Here is a 22,667-nt window from a genome sequence, read left to right on the forward strand (position 1 = left end):
TTGCTGAGAGAGTGGACGTGGCTGAGTGAAGGACAGGACCTTTCCTCTGATCTTTCCTGACTCTACTGGTTCCCACGGAGGCAGGGTTTCCCCTAGTTACTGATACCGGGTCAGAAATGTCATGTTAAGGATTGGAGTTAGACCTGAGGTTAAGGGATGATTCTGTCTCAAACTGATGTCAAACAGAAGAGCCGTCCCATTCCAGACCCCCTGTTGTGGTCCTCTGCTGCCGCTGTGTGGCGGGGAAGACTTACTGCAGCAGATTGCATCGCACAATTTGACACTGACTCTTGGGGGTGCTCCAAAAAGAATGGATTGAGCCAACATTGATATTTTTCAGGCTCATTGGCGTGCCGATATTAACATGTGCAACACCGCTGTAATCTATACCCTGGTGTATTGGGGTCATCTTAAATCCTGCTCTAAAAGGTGTAGGTTTGAATGAGGAAAATGTTGACCACTGGCATAGCTGTATTTAAACCTGGTCCAATCAAAACCAAACAATCTCACTGGTTGTCCTCTTTACTAAAGTCCTGGTGGTACTGGTTCTAAAGTCTGGTCTGTTCCCTGGTGATGATTCCTAATCTTTCAAAAATGTTTTTATGCGTGCCACAAAATATTCTCTGACCAAGGTTTTAAGCTGTAGCTTTTATATTCAGTTACCAGTCTCACAGTTCCCCCCAAAGAATGTAAAAGAGGCCCCATTGTGGACTTGCTGTGCCACTATGTAAAACATATATTTTTACTTTGTTATCATATAGGACCATTTTTGGGTCTAGATTGCAGGAAATGGCAGTTACAGGTGTTAAACACAAATATCGCTGCCCCTCACTCCGGGCCTCACTCCGGGCCTCACTCCGGGCCTCCCCCCGGGCCTCCCCGGCAGCACAACGTTATTAAAAAATCCTGGGGAGGACCCTGCATACTATAACAGTTAGAACTGGGCCTTTGGGGATTTTTTGGTTTGAAACTGTATATCTTCTGATGCTGGATCTCTATGTACATTACTAAGACTGATGCAGAATATCCTGTGTGTATATACTTATTTTTAATTGTTAACATTTTTAAATAATTGATATTGCAACATTTACTGCAGTATATTAATTGGTTGGGTTATTTTACTTAACTGTGGTCTATTATGTGTAAGTACGTGTATCTGGTTGAATTAAACTTCAACCACCACAGATCAATAAGAATGCTCAACATATGGTGACATGACTTTAAACAAAATATGTATTCATTTCAAATACAGGACACTCAGTGTTTGACATTCTTCTTTATTCCTTAAAGTCAGTTTGAGGTTTCACCTATCAACAACTGTCCCTCTGCCAAACACAGACACAACATAATGTGGTAGATAGAATTAAAATATGGCAAAAAAATAAACATGACAGGTTTTGAAAATACCCACACATGCCTCGTCTTCTCAAAACTCAACCACAAGAAGAGAATTTGGAAAAAGAAAATCAACCAGTCCCCCATTTTGAATAGAGTTCTAAACTACCCATCTTATTCCAGTATGCTCGTTTGCCACTGAAAGTGATCATCTGCCCACAGAAATATATATATATCTGGGACAGGGGAACATGAAATGTAAAAATAAATTGTTCCTTCAAAACAAGTCCCTACTGGCTTTGATTGACAGACTGTCTATCTCATTCAAGTCAAAAGTAAATTAAATACATGATCTCAGGCAAAGTGAAATTATACCACACAATAAAACCCTACTAAAAAGGTGCCTACGATCCCATCTCACAAAAAAAAGGAGAAATGTCTGCTTTTGGGGAGGAAGTGGAACACAAGGTTGACTTGTGACTATATATTACACCACTTTGGACCAGAGCCCTATATGAAGTAGTCATAAATAGTATACCATCTGGTGAATAGGGTTTGTACTGGTATTGCTAAGGAGATGGTGAACCAAAAAAAACAACTGGCTTCAACGGTACTGGAGGTCTCAGAGGGTGCCAAGGGCTGCAGGGTTCCGGCCAAAAGACTTGGGAGGTGTGTGTGTGTGGCATACAGAGGTGGAGATGTGTCAGGTGTCGTTGAGGCTCTTTTCTCTCATCCACTTCTCTTCCCTCCATCCTTATGCCTCCAGCTCAAAGCCCATGCCAACCTTGTGACCGCCTGCATTGAAGTTTTTCGCATCGATCAGAGCTGAGAGAGTCAGCTTCACTCCTAGAGAGAGAGACACCAGTCTTAACACAGAAAGTACTGCTCCTTTCATATACACTGAACAAAAATATAAAATATTTTACTAAGTTACAGTTCATATAAGGAAATTAGGCAATTGAAACAAATTCATTAGGCCCTAATCTATGGATTTCACATGACTGGGAATACAGATATGCATCTATGGATCCCAGATATCTTTCAAATAGGTTAGGTAGGTGGATCAGAAAACCAGTCAGTATCTGGTGTGACCATGATTTGCTACATGCAGTGTGACCCATCTCCTTCACATAGAGTTGGCCTGTGGAATGTCCCACTACTTCAATAGCTGTGCAAAGTTGTTGGATATTGGTGGGAACTGGAACACGCTGTCGTACATGTCGACCCAGAGCATCCAAAGCTTGCTCAATGGGTGACATGTCTAGTGAGTATGCAGGCCATGGAAGAACTGGGACATTGTCAGCTTCCAGGAACTGTGTACAGATCTATGCAACATGGGGCCTTGCATTTTCATGCTGAAACAGTGGCAATTTTACCATGTACATCTTGAGGAATTTTTTTTTTTTTACATGACATTCAGGCAACAGCTCTGGTGGACATTACTGCAGTCAGTATGCCAATTGCACTCTCCCTCAAAACTTGAGACATCTGTGGCATTGTGTTGTGTGACAAAACTGCACATTTTCGAGTGGCCTTTTATTCTCACCAGCACAAGGTGCACCTGTGTAATGATCATGCTGTTTAATCATATTATTGATATGCACAAAATTCCAGAGAAATAAGCTTTGTGCATATGGAACATTTCTGGGATCTTTTATTTCAGCTCATAAAACAAAGGACCAACACTTCACATGTTGGTTTATATTTTTGTTCACTCTATAGAGTAGACATAACCTATTCCTTTCTTCTAAACAACTCCTCTGGTACTAATAGTCAAGGTTTGTAGATAGACAGATGTAGCTCGGCATCTGGTAGATACAGGTAAAGGTTGAGGTGATTTGAGTTACCTGGCCGGAGGGCTTGTGTGTAGCCGACTCCAATTAGACTGGCGTTATTGACTTTGGCCTGCAGGGGGAGACAGACAGGTGAGACAAGCACGCATTTGGCTGGTTGTGTGGTTCTAGTCCTGGCATTATGGACAGGTATGTGGTTCTGTGTGGTTATGTATGTGTGGTACACACAGACAGGGAAGCGTCCTTGTCCAGCTGGTATTTGGCTCCGATGCCGAAGCGTGTGTTGTTGCTGCCGGCCGTCCAGGCCAGGTTGATGGCTGTTTCCAGGTGGCAGTTCACCTTCTGGTAGATGGAGCCGCCGAACTCTGTACCATCATTACTGAGAGGACAAAACACCATTGACTTATTCAGTACGATGCTGCATAGCTTTTAAATCAACTTCTGGTGGATCATGACTGGTCAGTTGGCAAATGTAACACAGAAGTAATAGAAATAATGAAACGCATGGAGAAAACATCCTCTGCTGGTCAGTGGTTAGGTTAGAGTCAGGGATAGTGGTTAGGTTAGAGTCAGGGTTAGTGGGGTCAGTGGTTAGGTTAGAGTCAGGGTTAGTGGGGTCAGTGGTTAGGTTAGTAGGGATAGTGGTTAGGTTAGAGTCAGGGTTAGTGGGGATAGTGGTTAGGTTAGAGTCAGGGTTAGTGGGGATAGTGGTTAGGTTAGAGTCAGGGATAGTGGTTAGGTTAGAGTCAGGGTTAGTGGGGTCAGTGGTGTGGTTAGTGGTTAGGTTAGAGTCAGGGTTAGTGGGGATAGTGGTTAGGTTAGAGTCAGGGTTAGTGGGGTCAGTGGTTAGGTTAGTGGGGATAGTGGTTAGGTTAGAGTCAGGGTTAGTGGGGATAGTGGTTAGGTTAGAGTCAGGGTTAGTGGGGATAGTGGTTAGGTTAGAGTCAGGGATAGTGGGGTCAGTGGTTAGGTTAGTGGGGATAGTGGTTAGGTTAGAGTCAGGGTTAGTGGGGTCAGTGGTTAGGTTAGAGTCAGGGTTAGTGGGGTCAGTGGTTAGGTTAGAGTCAGGGTTAGTGGGGTCAGTGGTTAGGTTAGAGTCAGGGTTAGTGGGGTCAGTGGTTAGGTTAGAGTCAGGGTTAGTGGGGTCAGTGGTTAGGTTAGAGTCAGGGTTAGTGATTAGGTTAGGGTTAGTGATTAGGTAAAGTTAGTGATTAGGTTAGGGTTAGTGATTAGGTTAGGGTTAGTGATTAGGTTAGGGTTAGTGATTAGGTTAGGGTTAGTGATTAGGTTAGGGTTAGTGATTAGGTTAGAGTCAGGGTTAGTGATTAGGTTAGAGTCAGGGTTAGTGATTAAGTTAGGGTTAGTGATTAGGTTAGGGTTAGTGATTAGGTTAGGGTTAGTGATTAGGTTAGGGTTAGTGATTAGGTTAGAGTCAGGGTTAGTGATTAGGTTAGAGTCAGCGTTGTGGGGATAGTGGTTAGGTTATAGTCAGCGTTGGGGATAGTGGTTAAGGGTAGTAGTTAGGGTCAGTGGTTATGAGTAGAAATAAAGGTTAAGGTTAGGAGTTGTGGTACTCACACGTTGGTGTGGAGCTGGAAGTCCCCAGCCTTGTATCCCAAGGCAAAGTTGTTCTGGGCCAGTTTAGACTTGGATGTGTCGAAAGCCATCTGGTACCCGGCCAGCCAGCCCTCGTAGCCCAGCACAGCAGCAGCGTGGACCGTGGGGCTGGCCATGTCAAAGTCCAGGTCACAGCCCAAGTTGATGAAGTCACGCTTGTAGCCAGTCTTCAGCTTGGCACTCTTCTTACTGCAGACAGAGAGGAAGGGGCCAGATAAAAGTAGAGGGGGTGTCGGGCTCCATGTGACATTATGGGCCGTATTATGTCTATACTGGTGCTGTGATTATTTCAAAATCCTTCATGTTCATGTGCACTACTAAAGATTAGGCGGGGAGGTAAAGATTAGGCGGGGAGGTAAAGATTGGGCTGGGAGGTAAAGATTAGGCGGGGAGGTAAAGATTAGGCGGGGAGGTAAAGATTGGGCTGGGAGGTAAAGATTAGGCGGGGAGGTAAAGATTAGGCGGGGAGGTAAAGATTAGGCGGGGAGGTAAAGATTGGGCTGGGAGGTAAAGATTAGGCGGGGAGGTAAAGATTAGGCGGGGAGGTAAAGATTAGGCTGGGAGGTAAAGATTAGGCGGGAGGTAAAGATTAGGCGGGGAGGTAAAGATTGGGCTGGGAGGTAAAGATTAGGCGGGGAGGTAAAGATTGGGCTGGGAGGTAAAGATTAGGCGGGGAGGTAAAGATTGGGCTGGGAGGTAAAGATTAGGCGGGGAGGTAAAGATTAGGCGGGGAGGTAAAGATTGGGCTGGGAGGTAAAGATTAGGCGGGAGGTAAAGATTGGGCGGGGAGGTAAAGATTAGGCGGGGAGGTAAAGATTAGGCGGGGAGGTAAAGATTGGGCTGGGAGGTAAAGATTAGGCGGGGAGGTAAAGATTAGGCGGGGAGGTAAAGATTAGGCGGGGAGGTAAAGATTAGGCGGGGAGGTAAAGATTAGGCGGGGAGGTAAAGATTGGGCTGGGAGGTAAAGATTAGGCGGGGAGGTAAAGATTAGGCGGGGAGGTAAAGATTGGGCTGGGAGGTAAAGATTAGGCGGGGAGGTAAAGATTAGGCGGGGAGGTAAAGATTGGGCTGGGAGGTAAAGATTAGGCGGGGAGGTAAAGATTGGGCTGGGAGGTAAAGATTAGGCGGGGAGGTAAAGATTGGGCTGGGAGGTAAAGATTAGGCGGGGAGGTAAAGATTAGGCGGGGAGGTAAAGATTGGGCTGGGAGGTAAAGATTAGGCGGGAGGTAAAGATTGGGCGGGGAGGTAAAGATTAGGCGGGGAGGTAAAGATTAGGCGGGGAGGTAAAGATTGGGCTGGGAGGTAAAGATTAGGCGGGGAGGTAAAGATTAGGCGGGGAGGTAAAGATTAGGCGGGGAGGTAAAGATTAGGCGGGGAGGTAAAGATTAGGCGGGGAGGTAAAGATTAGGCGGGGAGGTAAAGATTTATCAGTGAGTGATCAGCTTACCCGGTGTTGGGCACAAACGACATGTCCAGGCCCAGCTTCAAGCCCTTAGCCAGCTACAGACATACAGGATAGAGGAGATATATCACATATCGTTGAACAGAAGACAAAACAATATGGTTAATAATAGTAGTGACTTTCAGACGTTGTGTATATTTACCCGTTTTCATTGAATAAGTCAATATCAAGTGCTGTCGGATGGTTAAGTGTCATGTAACCTGGTTTTAGGCTGAACTTGTTTCAAACTCACCTGGTCCTCCATGGAGACCTCTGTGGCCAGGGTGTTGTCTGTGTTCCATTTCTGGGTGAAGCTCAGGCCCAGCTCCTTCACCTTGTACTTGGTCTCCAGGTTACCTGCTGCCTTCCCTGTGTCTGTGTTACTGGAGCCTGAGGTTGAAAACTCCTGAGAGAAGGAAGGAGAGGGGCGGGAGAGAGAGGAGGTAGGGGGGTTGGAGAAGGAGAGGGGAAATGAGGGATGGTTAATAGCAGAAAAGAAAGAGCACAGCAGAAGAAAATGAAGCAAGGGAGAGAAAAGAGAAGGGGAACTGATACAGACGAGTAGTCTTAACAAGAGCTTAGCACACACACCTCACTGAAGAGAGAAAGATGTATATGAGAGAGAAACAGCGAGAGAGAGAAATAGATGAGCACACCTTCCACATCTCTGCCAAGCAATTCCTCTCAGGTTTGCATGACTGGTTGTAGCCAGTAGTTACTATTTTGAGTAGTGGTAGATACCCTGAAGCAGTGATCACCAACATTAGTCCTGGGCCGTGTCCAGGCTTTTGTTCCACCCAGCACACCTCCTTTAACTAATCAACTAATCCTCTAGACCTTTAGTAGTTGAATCGGGTGTGTTAGTGCTGAGCTGGAACCAAATCTTGTGTTGATGACCACTGTGTTAGACACTGGTGGAATCCATGGAGAGGTGAATGGCGAAAGGATGCTAGGAGAAGGCTGTGAGCTGAGGGAAGAGACCCTGTTTGTTGGTCAAGACAGTCATCTAGTCGCTGGCCGACCAGTAACCTATAGAGCAGTAGCCTGGCCACTTAGACCACTCTAAAGTTGTGTCTATGGAGAAGAGTTAATGATGTTAGTTTTAGCAGTGTAGGGGGAATGGTATCAATCAGCTGGGACACTGCTGCAAGAAAGCCTGCAGGGAGCAAAAGCCTGCTCCACACAATCACACACACACACACACACACCCTTACCATCTGACAATGGAAGTCCAGAGAGGAAGCAGAAAAAAGGCAAAGGAAGAGAGAGGCAGAGAGTTAAGTCAGAAACAGAGGTATTCACACCCAATCGCTTTTCCACGCTTTCAGAAAGATCAGATGTCCATTTACATATTGTATACCAGAGACACCAACACGCTTTCAGAAAGATCAGATGACCATTTACATATTGTATACCAGAGACACCAACACGCTTTCAGAAAGATCAGATGTCCATTTACATATTGTATACCAGAGACACCAACACGCTTTCAGAAAGATCAGATGTCCATTTACATATTGTATACCAGAGACACCAACACGCTTTCAGAAAGATCAGATGTCCATTTACATATTGTATACCAGAGACACCAACACGCTTTCTGAAAGATCAGATGACCATTTACATATTGTATACCAGAGACACCAACACGCTTTCAGAAAGATCAGATGTCCATTTACATATTGTATACCAGAGACACCAACACGCTTTCAGAAAGATCAGATGACCATTTACATATTGTATACCAGAGACACCAACACGCTTTCAGAAAGATCAGATGTCCATTTACATATTGTATACCAGAGACACCAACACGCTTTCAGAAAGATCAGATGTCCATTTACATATTGTATACCAGAGACACCAACACGCTTTCAGAAAGATCAGATGTCCATTTACATATTGTATACCAGAGACACCAACACGCTTTCTGAAAGATCAGATGACCATTTACATATTGTATACCAGAGACACCAACACGCTTTCAGAAAGATCAGATGTCCATTTACATATTGTATACCAGAGACACCAACACGCTTTCTGAAAGATCAGATGACCATTTATATATTGTATACCAGAGACACCAACACGCTTTCTGAAAGATCAGATGACCATTTACATATTGTATACCAGAGACACCAACACGCTTTCTGAAAGATCAGATGACCATTTACATATTGTATACCAGAGACACCAACACGCTTTCTGAAAGATCAGATGACCATTTACATATTGTATACCAGAGACACCAACACGCTTTCAGAAAGATCAGATGACCATTTATATATTGTATACCAGAGACACCAACACGCTTTCAGAAAGATCAGATGACCATTTACATATTGTATACCAGAGACACCAACACGCTTTCTGAAAGATCAGATGACCATTTACATATTGTATACCAGAGACACCAACACTGCACCAACGTGTTTGAACTGTGAATCAGAGCTGTACAATCTCATTTTACAAGGTAAGGTTGGGTTTTCGGAGAAGTCCAAGTAAAGTGCATGTCATGAAGCCTTGGTGATTGAATTTAGTCAGAGGGAGAGTTAGATTAGTTATCCAAACTGGAAATATACATATCCAACATGTGTACAGGTGAAAATTAGATGAAGATAATGACACACCAACCTAAATAATCCTGCACAGAGCAATGCTGCCCCTAACACTTTTAAGAGAGGACAATGACAGTTTCAGGGAACAGCAATGCTATGAGCGGGATCCATTTTGTTCTAACGTATAAGGAGATTCTAGTGAGATAGACAGTGATGCACCAAGCTGAGTTAAACAGTCTGCCAGACAGACAGACAAACACCACCAACAGACAGACTGTGAGTCAGCCATTTTGACTGTCCTGCTCAGCCCTGAGGCGCTAGGGCTTATATTGCCAGACTACACGCAAACACACAAATGAATGGGTCACTCGGATCGAGTGAAGCCCAAATGTAATAATTACCCTCCTAAAATATGAGAGAGAGAGCGCGATCCTAAAATATGAAAGAGACAGGTTGTACTTACAACTCCACTCTGGGCCTTTGTCTTTAGGTCCAGTTTCACGATTCCAAAGCCTAGAGAGAAAGAGGGGGAAGAGAAAAATGATGTCTCTATTCATGGTCCTGTATGGCTCAGTTGGTAGAGCAAGGCACTTACAACACCAGGATTAAAGTCACTGGATAAAAAGCATATATCATATACTGTATATATTCAAAATAGAGGAGCAAACCACATTTGGACCTTCGTTATTGTATACATAATTACATGACTGTTTTCAATGAGGGTCAGCCAAGCTTTCAAGCATCACAGTTGTGAAACAAGAACATTTGCAGAAAAGTTGATCTGATAGTCAGAAAGAAAGATGACGAGGCACTGTGACTCATAACGGGAGTCCCTGCCCCCATCCCCTGACGGTTGTAAATCAAAGGCTAGAGGTCACAGTCCTGGATGACCAGCTGAGGTTTATGGTTTCAGACGGAGAGAGAAAAAGCGAGAGAGAGACAGATGTTGGAGTTATCCTAAGAGCGTACAGACATGAAATATGCAGGTGTCTCCTCCCTTTCTCCTTGTGTGTGTGGTGGTGGAGGGGGCTATTTGATGACTCACCATAGCCCTTGCCGAAGATGTCTTTGGCGGCTTTTCCCAGGTCCGAGTATGCAGGAGGAACCGCCATGGAGACTGTGGAGAGAGATGGACACGTTAGGGTGCATCTCTGATACTAGAACATCACTTCTTTAACGCACAGGAGGCAAAAAGCTGATCAAACGGAGCGCCCAAGCCAGCACACATCACAATTCTACGCAGAACAGGTCCAACACAGCACCTACCTAGAACTTCACACAGAACACAGCTTTTAGGCCCACACACAGCGTCCACACAGCATCTAGGCCCATACACAGCGTCCACACAGCATCTAGGCCTATACACAGCATCTAGGCCTATACACAGCGTCCACACAGCATCTAGGCCTATACACAGCGTCCACACAGCATCTAGGCCTATACACAGCGTCCACACAGCATCTAGGCCTATACACAGCTTCCACACAGCATCTAGGCCTATACACAGCGTCCACACAGCATCGAGCACTAGACACGGTGTCCACACAGCATCTAGGCCTATACACAGCGTCCACACAGCATCGAGCACTAGACACGGTGTCCACACAGCATCGAGCACTAGACACGGTGTCCACACAGCATCGAGCACTAGACACGGTGTCCACACAGCATCGAGCACTAGACACAGTGTCCACACAGCATCGAGCACTAGACACAGTGTCCACACAGCATCTAGGCCTACACACAGTGTCCACACAGCATCTAGCACTAGACACAGTGTCCACACAGCATCTAGGCCTACACACAGTGTCCACACAGCATCGAGCACTAGACACAGTGTCCACACAGCATCTAGCACTAGACACGGTGTCCACACAGCATCGAGCACTAGACACGGTGTCCACACAGCATCGAGCACTAGACACGGTGTCCACACAGCATCGAGCACTAGACACGGTGTCCACACAGCATCGAGCACTAGACACGGTGTCCACACAGCATCGAGCACTAGACACGGTGTCCACACAGCATCGAGCACTAGACACGGTGTCCACACAGCATCGAGCACTAGACACGGTGTCCACACAGCATCGAGCACTAGACACGGTGTCCACACAGCATCTAGCACTAGACACGGTGTCCACACAGCATCGAGCACTAGACACGGTGTCCACACAGCATCGAGCACTAGACACGGTGTCCACACAGCATCTAGCACTACACACGGTGTCCACACAGCATCTAGCACTAGACACGGTGTCCACACAGCATCGAGCACTAGACACGGTGTCCACACAGCATCGAGCACTAGACACAGTGTCCACACAGCATCGAGCACTAGACACAGTGTCCACACAGCATCGAGCACTAGACACAGTGTCCACACAGCATCGAGCACTAGACACAGTGTCCACACAGCATCTAGGCCTACACACGGTGTCCACACAGCATCTAGCACTAGACACGGTGTCCACACAGCATCGAGCACTAGACACGGTGTCCACACAGCATCGAGCACTAGACACGGTGTCCACACAGCATCGAGCACTAGACACGGTGTCCACACAGCATCGAGCACTAGACACGGTGTCCACACAGCATCGAGCACTAGACACGGTGTCCACACAGCATCGAGCACTAGACACGGTGTCCACACAGCATCGAGCACTAGACACAGTGTCCACACAGCATCTAGGCCTACACACGGTGTCCACACAGCATCTAGGCCTACACACGGTGTCCACACAGCATCGAGCACTAGACACGGTGTCCACACAGCATCGAGCACTAGACACGGTGTCCACACAGCATCGAACACTAGACACGGTGTCCACACAGCATCTAGCACTAGACACGGTGTCCACACAGCATCGAGCACTAGACACGCTGTCCACACAGCATCGAGCACTAGACACAGTGTCCACACAGCATTGAGCACTAGACACAGTGTCCACACAGCATCGAGCACTAGACACAGTGTCCACACAGCATCGAGCACTAGACACAGTGTCCACACAGCATCGAGCACTAGACACAGTGTCCACACAGCATCTAGGCCTACACACGGTGTCCACACAGCATCGAGCACTAGACACGGTGTCCACACAGCATCGAGCACTAGACACGGTGTCCACACAGCATCGAGCACTAGACACGGTGTCCACACAGCATCGAGCACTAGACACGGTGTCCACACAGCATCGAGCACTGGACACGGTGTCTACACAGCATCTAGCACTAGACACGGTGTCCACACAGCATCGAGCACTAGACACGGTGTCCACACAGCATCGAGCACTAGACACGGTGTCCACACAGCATCGAGCACTAGACACAGTGTCCACACAGCATCTAGGCCTACACACGGTGTCCACACAGCATCTAGCACTAGACACGGTGTCCACACAGCATCGAGCACTAGACACGGTGTCCACACAGCATCGAGCACTAGACACGGTGTCCACACAGCATCGAGCACTAGACACGGTGTCCACACAGCATCTAGCACTAGACACGGTGTCCACACAGCATCGAGCACTAGACACAGTGTCCACACAGCATCGAGCACTGGACACGGTGTCCACACAGCATCTAGCACTAGACGCAGTGTCCACACAGCATCTAGCACTAGACACGGTGTCCACACAGCATCGAGCACTAGACACGGTGTCCACACAGCATCTAGCACTAGACACAGTGTCCACACAGCATCTAGCACTAGACACAGTGTCCACACAGCATCTAGCACTAGACACAGTGTCCACACAGCATCTAGCACTAGACACAGTGTCCACACAGCATCTAGCACTAGACACGGTGTCCACACAGCATCTATCTATGCGTTCACAGTAACACACACCACACGCTGCTCTAGAAAGGTTTCAACATACACCACACAGTTTCTACTAACTAGTGGATCTACAGGCCCACTAATGCCTTCCTCTTGGTAAGGTGCTCACACAATCCTTGACTGTGTCCTAAATAATATTCACATTAGTATACCAGGCTATTCAGTATGAATGGCAAATTCATTAATTCATACTAAAGTAGTTTCCAAAGTTGTGTTGGAGCCTTATCACTGAGCTAAATTTGGGAATCTTATTCTCTTTTATAAAGGTGTGCTTTGTAAAATCAATGTACTGTCAAGTACTGACGGCCGGGCCAGCTACAGTAGCTCTGATGTGGTCTACTGGGCCTGTGATATATTGCTTTTCACTCCCCCCTACATCCCCACTCTAGGCAAGCCAATTGGTTTAACTCAATTTATTCATGACATCAGTCTATAAGCAAACCGCTAGCTAGCACGGTTTAACTTAATGGGATTGACTCTTACGGGGGAGGGACTGCTTGTCTTTTGACCCCTGGTATACCAGGTAAACATCTCTATAAATAGGAAACCACATGGCACAGCCTGATCAGAGCCACCTTAAGATTAAAGGAATAGTTTGCCCTAAATCAAAGTCTGTGTGATTTTGGGGTGAACTGTGCCTTTAAAAGCCTGCCACTTCATTGCCTAAGTTAGCGCTGTTAGTAGTTAGCTGCCTGCGTTGAAGCTGTTAGCGTAAGAAGATGTGGAAGAAGATGTATGCCATATAGCAATCACAGTATACGTCACGTCGAGCTAGTATGCCACTATGCGCTATTGAATGACAGTGAGCCTAAGTCAGAGTTTGGTCGGTTCAACAACTATCCCCACTGCACACAACTGCACTATGCTAGCTTTCATAATGTCACCAGGGTCCCCTGTGTCTCTGCTTTCATATAGGACCGGTGTGTGTGTGTGTGTGTGTGTGTGTGTGTGTGTGTGTGTGTGTGTGTGTGTGTGTGTGTGTGTGTGTGTGTGTGTGTGTGTGTGTGTGTGTGTGTGTGTGTGTGTGTGTGTGTGTGTGTGTGGTGACTTTGCTGTGGCAGTGTGTCTCTTTCTGCTCAGTGGTTTCTTTTCCTCAATGACCACTTGAATATATGCCCTTTCAGATGAGTTGCTTGTAACGTACCATGTTACGTATCAAGTCCTCACACATCCATAGTTGTGAAGGAATGGAGACAAGGACAGGGCAAGAATAGCGACCAGGACTGTTGGGAAAAAGCCCAGTGTTTCTTAAAGTGATACTGCGGGATATTGACAATGAGGCCCTTTATCTACTTCCCCAGTCAGATGAAATTGTGGATACCATTTTTATGTCTCTGTGTCCATTATGAAGGAAGTTAGAGGTCGTTTCATGAGCCTGCTAACAGATACCCAATCTGCCCTACCAAGCAAAAAGGCAGTAACTGCTCATGGTGTGGAACTGAGAAAAACATATTTTTTTTACCTTGGTTTAACAGTAACTTTTTGCAGTTACTACTAACATGACCCCCATGTTCTCCAAAACACAATACTACAATAGAGGCAGGATACTTGTCAACATGATTAAGCATGTATTTAATGTAAAAAAAAAATACATTAACTCATTTTCGACCAAATGAGCAGTAGCATAGACTTCTAGTCATTGTGCTAAAGCTAGTTATCAATTGCGGTAGCAATAGTTAGCAACTTCCTTCAAACCGCAGACAGAGACATAAATATGGTATCCAAACGTTAATCTGACTCTGGGGATGTAGATTAAGGGCCTCATTTCCAAAATCCTTTAAGTACTCTCTGACACTTGTGTTTAATACGTGCTAAACATCCGTAACATCTGAATGATAGATTGATCAATCTATTGAGACAGTCCAGGGAACCCTGATGACATCTTTGTCTCCCCACCTCCTGCTCTCCACACCGCTCTCACTCACCCTTGTGGCAACATGGTGCACAGGGAACTCCTTTGTTCTGAATGGCCTGTGATGCTGGACTCGCCTCCTCCTTCCTCACCAGTCTCGCCTTCTCTCCTCCTTTGTCTGACATGACTCTTCAGATGTGGGGAAGAGCACAAGGAAGGACAGAAGACTTAGGCATGCAATCTCTCACGATTTTCACAACAATGCTAGTGGTGGGTGTACTGTGAGGTTGGTCTGCTTTGGCTGAACTGGACAGGAAATCTTTGTGTTTTTCATAATGAGTTGTAGGTGCTGCCTTTTGTTGGTAGTGGATTTGTAAAGGATAGCTGAAGCGGTCTCTTAGTTGCATGCCTTATACTGGCATGGTTATCATCAGTCAATGCACCACTGTGAGTGACTCAAACTAGCACTGTCACTTTCCTCTGAGCTCTTCACATTTGACAGAACACATTATATATATTATGTATACATCAATGATGTCTCTCTTGCTGCTGGTGATTCTCTGATCCACCTCTACACAGAATACACCATTATGTATACTTCTGGCCCTTCTTTGGACACTGTGTTAACTAACCTCCAGACAAGCTTCAATGCCATACAACTCTCCTTCCATGGCCTCCAACTGCTCTTAAATGCAAGTAAAACTAAATGCATGCTCTTCAACCGATCGCGACCAGCACCTGCCCGTGCGTCCAGCATCACTACTCTGCACGGTTCTGACTTAGAATATGTGGACATCTACAAATACCTAGGTGTCTGGTTAGACTGTAAACTCTCCTTCCAGACTCACATTAAGCATCTCCAATCCAAAATTAAATCTAGAATCTGCTTCCTATTTCGCAACAAAGCATCCTTCACTCATGCTGCCAAACATACCCTCGTAAAACTGACTATCCGACCGATCCTTGACTTCGGCGATGTCATTTACAAAATAGCCTCCAAATTGGATGCAGTCTATCACAGTGCCATCCGTTTTTATCACCAAAGCCCATATACCACCCACCACTGCGACCTGTATGCTCTCGTTGGCTGGCCCTCGCTTCATATTTGTTGCCAAACCCACAGGCTCCAGGTCATCTATAAGCCTTTGCTAGGTAAAGCCCCACCTTATCTCAGCTCACTGGTCACCATAGCAGCACCCACCCGTAGCACGGGCTCCAGCAGGTATATTTCACTGGTTACCCCCAAAGCAAATTCCTCCTTTGGCCGCCTTTCCTTCCAGTTCTCTGCTGCCAATGACTGGAACTAATTGCAATGATCACTGAAGCTGAAGACTCATATCTCCCTCACTAACTTTAAGTACCAGCTGTCAGAGCAGCTCACAGATCACTGCACCTGTACATAGCCCATCTGTAAATAGCCCATCCAACGACCTCATCCTCATACTGTTATTTATTTTTATTTGTTTGCTCCTTTGCACCCCAGTATATCTACTTGCACATTCAGCTTCTGCACATCTATCACTCCAGTCTCTATCACTCCAGTGTTTAATTGCTAAATTGTAAGTATTCCACCACTATGGCCTATGTATTGCCTTACCTTATCTTACCTCATTTGCACACACTGTATATATACTTTTTTTCCTATTGTGTTATTGACTGTATGTTTTGTTTATTCCATGTGTAACTCTGTGTTGTTGTTTGTGTCGCACTGCTTTGCTTTATCTTGGCCAGGTCGCAGTTGTAAATGAGAACTTGTTCTCAACTAGCCTACCTGGTTAAATAAAGGTGAAATAAATAAATAAATTATTTAAAATGATCAGTTCCCCATGTGCATGTCTCCAGGGCAAGGCCTGTAACCAGTAGGCTAATACTTAGGGTGTCCATTCAAAAAAACATATTTTGACCAATGGGTAAAATAATATGTTAATTGTGTAGATAATCCTCTAAGAAAACCAGTGGTCCAAACCTCATGTCTCTATCATAATTTGTAACACATGTGTTGGTGTTTTTACCCTTGTAGGGTGGTAAAGATTAGGGAGACTCAATCAATGGAGGCCAGAGAAAAAAGTGACCAAAAATCAGGAAAATAGTATTTAGACTGGATGCTGTGCAAGAATTAAGGCACCTGACCAGCTTACCAATGAACTCATCTTTCTTCTCAAATCCGGAGGACAGAAAACAATACAGATGTAAGATAGATATTGATTTGTTGTATTTTCATATTTTAGTATACACTGTTCATATTAATAGGAAGTTCCTGATAATTTTGGAAGACTTCTCACAAAAACAAATGTTTCTGTGAAAACGGAGCAGAAACAACTTGGAAGACAACCTCCACAAAATGTAAAATCCTCGAACGTTTCAGCGAGAAAGTCAACAGAGCTCAGTGCTTATTAATGAATGTATTAGGTTACGAAATCCAACTTTTTGGATATAATGTTAAATGTTCCCTATGTTAATAGTTATTTCAGTTTGTGACAAAACAAGCAAGTATAGTGTAGAGAATCATTGTACCAGCTAAACCGCTGTGAAATATGCACCAATTTGTAAGTCGCTCTGGATAAGAGCGTCTGCTAAATGACTTAAATGTAATGTAAATGTAAATATCTTTTGCATAACCAAAAATATTGTATTTTCAGCTGTTTGAAGCTGGTGTACAAAACCAAAAGTAAAAGATGCAAAAACAAAACTTAAGCAAAGTAAGTGTAGAAATAGCACACCTAGAACATATATACAGCTTCTTAAACTTGCTTTCAATGAAAATGACAGATCTATAACTAACATTTCTGTGTGTATTTGGCCGTGTCACCTAAAAAGTTACATATTGCAGCTTTAAATTATATGTTAGAGTAAGACCCCATTGAATGATTCAGGAAATGAAAAATCATATTTGTCTTGGTAAAATATATTTTATAACATAAGGAAGTGAAATGACATCACCAAAGCACTGGGCAGAGTGGGTGGACACCCTATAATATTGAACCACAGGGTGTGTCCTCAGCACTGATAAAGCAGTGCTCTATGGCCCGTAGAGAACTGCTGATATGTTTATCACCCAAAGGGCCCATGGCTGTATAGACGACTAACACATACCACCTATGACAACATCTGATGATCTGGTAACATACACACACCTTACTGTGGTACCGAGAACATCAGGTGATTTGTGGTGTGGTGAGGTGGATGGTATGTTTCCGTGGTGATGGTTACCCTGGTGTCACTGAGAATTTAGACTCACTCACCCACTACCACACACACGTACGCATCATGCGCACACGCACACACACACACACACACACACACACACACACACACACACACACACACACACACACACACACACACACACACACACACACACACACACACACACACACACACACACCATAATGTGAGTGATTAGATGAGAGCAATCCTGTCCTCTATGTCTGTCTCAGTGCTGATGTCTATGCTCAGGGACTCAAACCCAGCACGGTTTGGGATCTGTCTTTGTCACTCCCAGTTAGGGGGAGTGATGAGCTCTACAGCAGAGTCTCACAACTCAATCGCTGGTTGAAAACTGTTTTCTGCCCCTCCCAAAAGATAGAATTTGTAGATAATTGGCCCTCTTTCTGGGACTCACCCACAAACAGGACCAAGCCTGACCTGCTGAGGAGTGACGGACTCCATCCTAGCTGGAGGGGTGCTCTCATCTTATCTGCCAACATAGACAGGGCTCTAACTCCTCTAGCTCCACAATGAAATAGGGTGCAGGCCAGGCAGCAGGCTATTAGCCAGCCTGCCAGCATAGTGGAGTCTGCCACTAGCATAGTCAGTGTAGTCAGCTCAGCTATCACCATTGAGACCGTGTCTGTGCCTCGACCTAGGTTGGGCAAAACTAAACATGGCGGTGTTCGCCTTAGCAATCTCACTAGGATAAAGACCACCTCCATTCCTGTCATTACTGAAAGAGATCATGATACCTCACATCTCAAAATAGGGCTACTTAATGTTAGATCCCTTACTTCAAAGGCAATTATAGTCAATGAACTAATCACTGATCATAATCTTGATGTGATTGGCCTGACTGAAACATGGCTTAAGCCTGATGAATTTACTGTGTTAAATGAGGCCTCACCTCCTGGCTACACTAGTGACCATATCCCCGTGCATCCCGCAAAGGCGGAGGTGTTGCTAACATTTACGATAGCAAATTTCAATTTACAAAAAAAAAAAAATGACGTTTTCGTCTTTTGAGCTTCTAGTCATGAAATCTATGCAGCCTACTCAATCACTTTTTATAGCTACTGTTTACAGGCCTCCTGGGCCATATACAGCGTTTCTCACTGAGTTCCCTGAATTCCTATCAGACCTTGTAGTCATTGCAGATAATATTCTAATCTTTGGTGACTTTAATATTCACATGGAAAAGTCCACAGACCCACTCCAAAAGGCTTTTGGAGCCATCATCGACTCAGTGGGTTTTGTCCAACATGTCTCTGGACCCACTCACTGTCACAGTCATACGCTGGACCTAGTTTTGTCCCATGGAATAAATGTTGTGGATCTTAATGTTTTTCCTCATAATCCTGGACTATCGGACCACCATTTTATTACGTTTGCAATTGCAACAAATAATCTGCTCAGACCCCAACCAAGGAACATCAAAAGTCGTGCTATAAATTCACAGACAACACAAAGATTCCTTGATGCCCTTCCAGACTCCCTCTGCCTACCCAAGGACGCCAGAGGACAAAAATCCGTTAACCACCTAACTGAGGATCTCAATTTAACCTTGCGCAATACCCTAGATGCAGTTGCACCCCTAAAAACTAAAAAAATGTCTCATAAGAAACTAGCTCCCTGGTACACAGAAAATACCCGAGCTCTGAAGCAAGCTTCCAGAAAATTGGAACGGAAATGGCGCCACACCAAACTGGAAGTCTTCCGACTAGCTTGGAAGGACGGTACCGTGCAGTACCGAAGAGCCCTTACTGCTGCTCGATCGTCCTATTTTTCTAACTTAATTGAGGAAAATAAGAACAATCCGAAATTCCTTTTTGATACTGTGGCAAAGCTAACTAAAAAGCAGCATTCCCCAAGAGAGGATGACTTTCACTTTAGCAGTGATAAATTCATGAACTTCTTTGAGGAAAAGATTATGATTATTAGAAAGCAAATTATGGACTCCTCTTTAAACCTGCGTATTCCTCCAAACCTCAGTTGTCCTGAGTCTGCACAACTCTGCCAGGACCTAGGATCAAGAGAGACGCTCAAGTGTTTTAGTACTATATCTCTTGACACAATGATGAAAATAATCATGGCCTCTAAACCTTCAAGCTGTATACTGGACCCTATTCCAACTAAACTACTGAAAGAGCTGCTTCCTGTGCTTGGCCCTCCTATGTTAAACATAATAAACGGCTCTCTATCCACTGGATGTGTACCAAACTCACTAAAAGTGGCAGTAATAAAGCCTCTCTTGAAAAAGCCAAACCTTGACCCAGAAAATATAAAAAACTATCGGCCTATATCGAATCTTCCATTCCTCTCAAAGATTTTAGAGAAGGCTGTTGCGCAGCAACTAACTGCCTTCCTGAAGACAAACAATGTATACGAAATGCTTCAGTCTGGTTTTAGACCCCATCATAGCACTGAGACGGCACTTGTGAAGGTGGTAAATGACATTTTAATGGCATCGGACCGAGGCTCTGCATCTGTCCTCGTGCTCCTAGACCTTAGTGCTGCTTTTGATACCATCGATCACCACATTCTTTTGGAGAGATTGGAAACCCAAATTGGTCTACACGGACATGTTCTGGCCTGGTTTAGGTCTTATCTGTCGGAAAGATATCAGTTTGTCTCTGTGAATGGTTTGTCCTCTGACAAATCAACTGTACATTTCGGTGTTCCTCAAGGTTCTGTTTTAGGACCACTATTGTTTTCACTATATATTTTACCTCTTGGGGATGTTATTCGAAAACATAATGTAAACTTTCACTGCTATGCGGATGACACACAGCTGTACATTTCAATGAAACATGGTGAAGCCCCAAAATTGCCCTCGCTAGAAGCATGTGTTTCAGACATAAGGAAGTGGATGGCTGCAAACTTTCTACTATTAAACTCAGACAAAACAGAGATGCTTGTTCTAGGTCCCAAGAAACAAAGAGATCTTCTGTTGAATCTGACAATTAATCTTAATGGTTGTACAGTCGTCTCAAATAAAACTGTGAAGGACCTCGGCGTTACTCTGGACCCTGATCTCTCTTTTGAAGAACATATCAAGACCATTTCGAGGACAGCTTTTTCCATCTACGTAACATTGCAAAAATCAGAAACTTTCTGTCCAAAAATGATGCAGAAAAATTAATCCATGCTTTTGTCACTTCTAGGTTAGACTACTGCAATGCTCTATTTTCCGGCTACCCGGATAAAGCACTAAATAAACTTCAGTTAGTGCTAAATACGGCTGCTAGAATCCTGACTAGAACCAAAAAATTTGATCATATTACTCCAGTGCTAGCCTCTCTACACTGGCTTCCTGTCAAAGCAAGGGCTGATTTCAAGGTTTTACTGCTAACCTACAAAGCATTACATGGGCTTGCTCCTACCTACCTCTCTGATTTGGTCCTGCCGTACATACCTACACGTACGCTACGGTCACAAGACGCAGGCCTCCTAATTGTCCCTCGAATTTCTAAGCAAACAGCTGGAGGCAGGGCTTTCTCCTATAGAGCTCCATTTTTATGGAACGGTCTGCCTACCCATGTCAGAGACGCAAACTCGGTCTCAACCTTTAAGTCTTTACTGAAGACTCATCTCTTCAGTGGGTCATATGATTGAGTGTAGTCTGGCCCAGGAGTGGGAAGGTGAACGGAAAGGCTCTGGAGCAACGAACCGCCCTTGCTGTCTCTGCCTGGCCGGTTCCCCTCTTTCCACTGGGATTCTCTGCCTCTAACCCTGTTACGGGGCTGAGTCACTGGCTTGCTGGGGCTCTCTCGTGCCGTCCCTGGGGGTGCGTCACCTGGGTGGGTTGATTCACTGTTGTGGTCGGCCTGTCTGGGTTGCCCCCCTTGGGTTGTACCGTGGCGGAGATCTTTGTGGGCTATACTCGGCCTTGTCTCAGGATGGTAAGTTGGTGGTTGAAGATATCCCTCTAGTGGTGTGGGGGATGTGCTTTGGCAAAGTGGGTGGGGTTATATCCTTCCTGTTTGGCCCTGTCCGGGGTGTCCTCGGATGGGGCCACAGTGTCTCCTGACCCCTCCTGTCTCAGCCTCCAGTATTTATGCTGCAGTAGTTTATGTGTCGGGGCTAGGGTCAGTTTGTTATATCTGGAGTACTTCTCCTGTCCTATTCGGTGTCCTGTGTGAATCTAAGTGTGCGTTCTCTAATTCTCTCCTTCTCTCTTTCTTTCTCTCTCTCGGAGGACCTGAGCCCTAGGACCATGTCCCAGGACTACCTGACATGAGGACTCCTTGCTGTCCCCAGTCCACCTGGCCATGCTCCTGCTCCAGTTTCAACTGACCTGAGCCCTAGGACCGTGCCCCAGGACTACCTGACATGAAGGCTCCTTGCTGTCCCCAGTCCACCTGACTGTGCTGCTGCTCCAGTTTCAACTGTTCTGCCTTATTATTATTCGACCATGCTGGTCATTTATGAACATTTGAACATCTTGGTCATGTTCTGTTATAATCTCTACCCGGCACAGCCAGAAGAGGACTGGCCACCCCACATAGCCCGGTTCCTCTCTAGGTTTCTTCCTAGGTTTTGGCCTTTCTAGGGAGTTTTTCCTAGCCACCGTGCTTTTACACCTGCATTGTTTGCTGTTTGGGGTTTTAGGCTGGGTTTCTGTACAGCACTTTGAGATATCAGCTGATGTACGAAGGGCTATATAAATAAATTTGATTTGATTTTGATTTGAGTTACACCCCCCCTTCTCACTTCCATTCCTCCTTACTCAGTCCCTTATTCCCAGCTTCCTCACCCTCTCCTTCCCCCTTCCTCCTGACCCCTGTTCTATAAATAACCCAGGTGGACTTGACACCATGCCTCATATGACCATGCCATTTTGAAATGGGTGCTTTAACCCTCTACCTCCTGCTACCCTAACCTCTCACACACCTCGTCACTCCTACTCAACCCACACCACCATAGACACACACTCTCTCCTATCACCAACATTGACCCCTACTTTCCTCTCTCTTGACCCCCCACCCACCCACCACTCTCTCTCTCTCTC

The 22,667-nt window shown here is 45.3% G+C and overlaps 2 protein-coding genes and 1 long non-coding RNA gene across 41 annotated transcripts in view; 2 read left to right on the forward strand and 1 right to left on the reverse strand.

Moving 5' to 3' along the window:
* Window positions 1-1,266, forward strand: part of ikbkb (inhibitor of nuclear factor kappa B kinase subunit beta) — a 37,242-nt gene extending 35,976 nt beyond the window's left edge. The window contains 1 exon segment of the mRNA XM_052478977.1: window positions 1-1,266. Coding sequence (XP_052334937.1) covers window positions 1-60 — 60 coding nt within the window. The 3' untranslated portion in view covers window positions 61-1,266.
* Window positions 1,262-22,667, reverse strand: part of LOC118371599 (voltage-dependent anion-selective channel protein 2-like) — a 27,406-nt gene continuing 6,000 nt past the window's right edge. The window contains exons 2-11 of one of the 2 annotated variants that reach the window (XM_052478979.1): window positions 17,581-17,691; window positions 14,520-14,635; window positions 9,790-9,861; window positions 9,208-9,257; window positions 6,440-6,592; window positions 6,193-6,245; window positions 4,707-4,934; window positions 3,357-3,507; window positions 3,183-3,240; window positions 1,262-2,181 (exon numbers count right to left, since the gene is read on the reverse strand). In XM_052478979.1, the coding sequence (XP_052334939.1) occupies window positions 2,090-2,181; window positions 3,183-3,240; window positions 3,357-3,507; window positions 4,707-4,934; window positions 6,193-6,245; window positions 6,440-6,592; window positions 9,208-9,257; window positions 9,790-9,861; window positions 14,520-14,631 (969 nt within the window). In that variant the 5' untranslated portion in view covers window positions 14,632-14,635; window positions 17,581-17,691 and the 3' untranslated portion in view covers window positions 1,262-2,089. The remainder of the gene's footprint in view (window positions 2,182-3,182; window positions 3,241-3,356; window positions 3,508-4,706; window positions 4,935-6,192; window positions 6,246-6,439; window positions 6,593-9,207; window positions 9,258-9,789; window positions 9,862-14,519; window positions 14,636-17,580; window positions 17,692-22,667) is intronic. The other variant, XM_052478978.1, reaches the window with a different exon arrangement.
* Window positions 4,948-6,247, forward strand: LOC127911700 (uncharacterized). Of its 38 annotated transcripts, none has more exons than XR_008078949.1 (6): window positions 4,948-5,081; window positions 5,158-5,214; window positions 5,328-5,801; window positions 5,859-5,953; window positions 5,991-6,047; window positions 6,162-6,247. It is a non-coding gene; the product is annotated as an uncharacterized LOC127911700 (long non-coding RNA). The 38 variants fall into 38 exon arrangements; XR_008078969.1 differs by lacking the exon at window positions 5,859-5,953 and having other exon boundaries at window positions 5,328-5,706; window positions 5,783-5,858; XR_008078973.1 differs by lacking the exon at window positions 5,859-5,953 and having other exon boundaries at window positions 5,328-5,725; window positions 5,764-5,858; window positions 5,972-6,047; window positions 6,124-6,199.

Source organism: Oncorhynchus keta, chromosome 25 (genome assembly GCF_023373465.1).
Source record: "Oncorhynchus keta strain PuntledgeMale-10-30-2019 chromosome 25, Oket_V2, whole genome shotgun sequence".
Taxonomy (NCBI): Eukaryota; Metazoa; Chordata; class Actinopteri; order Salmoniformes; family Salmonidae; genus Oncorhynchus; species Oncorhynchus keta.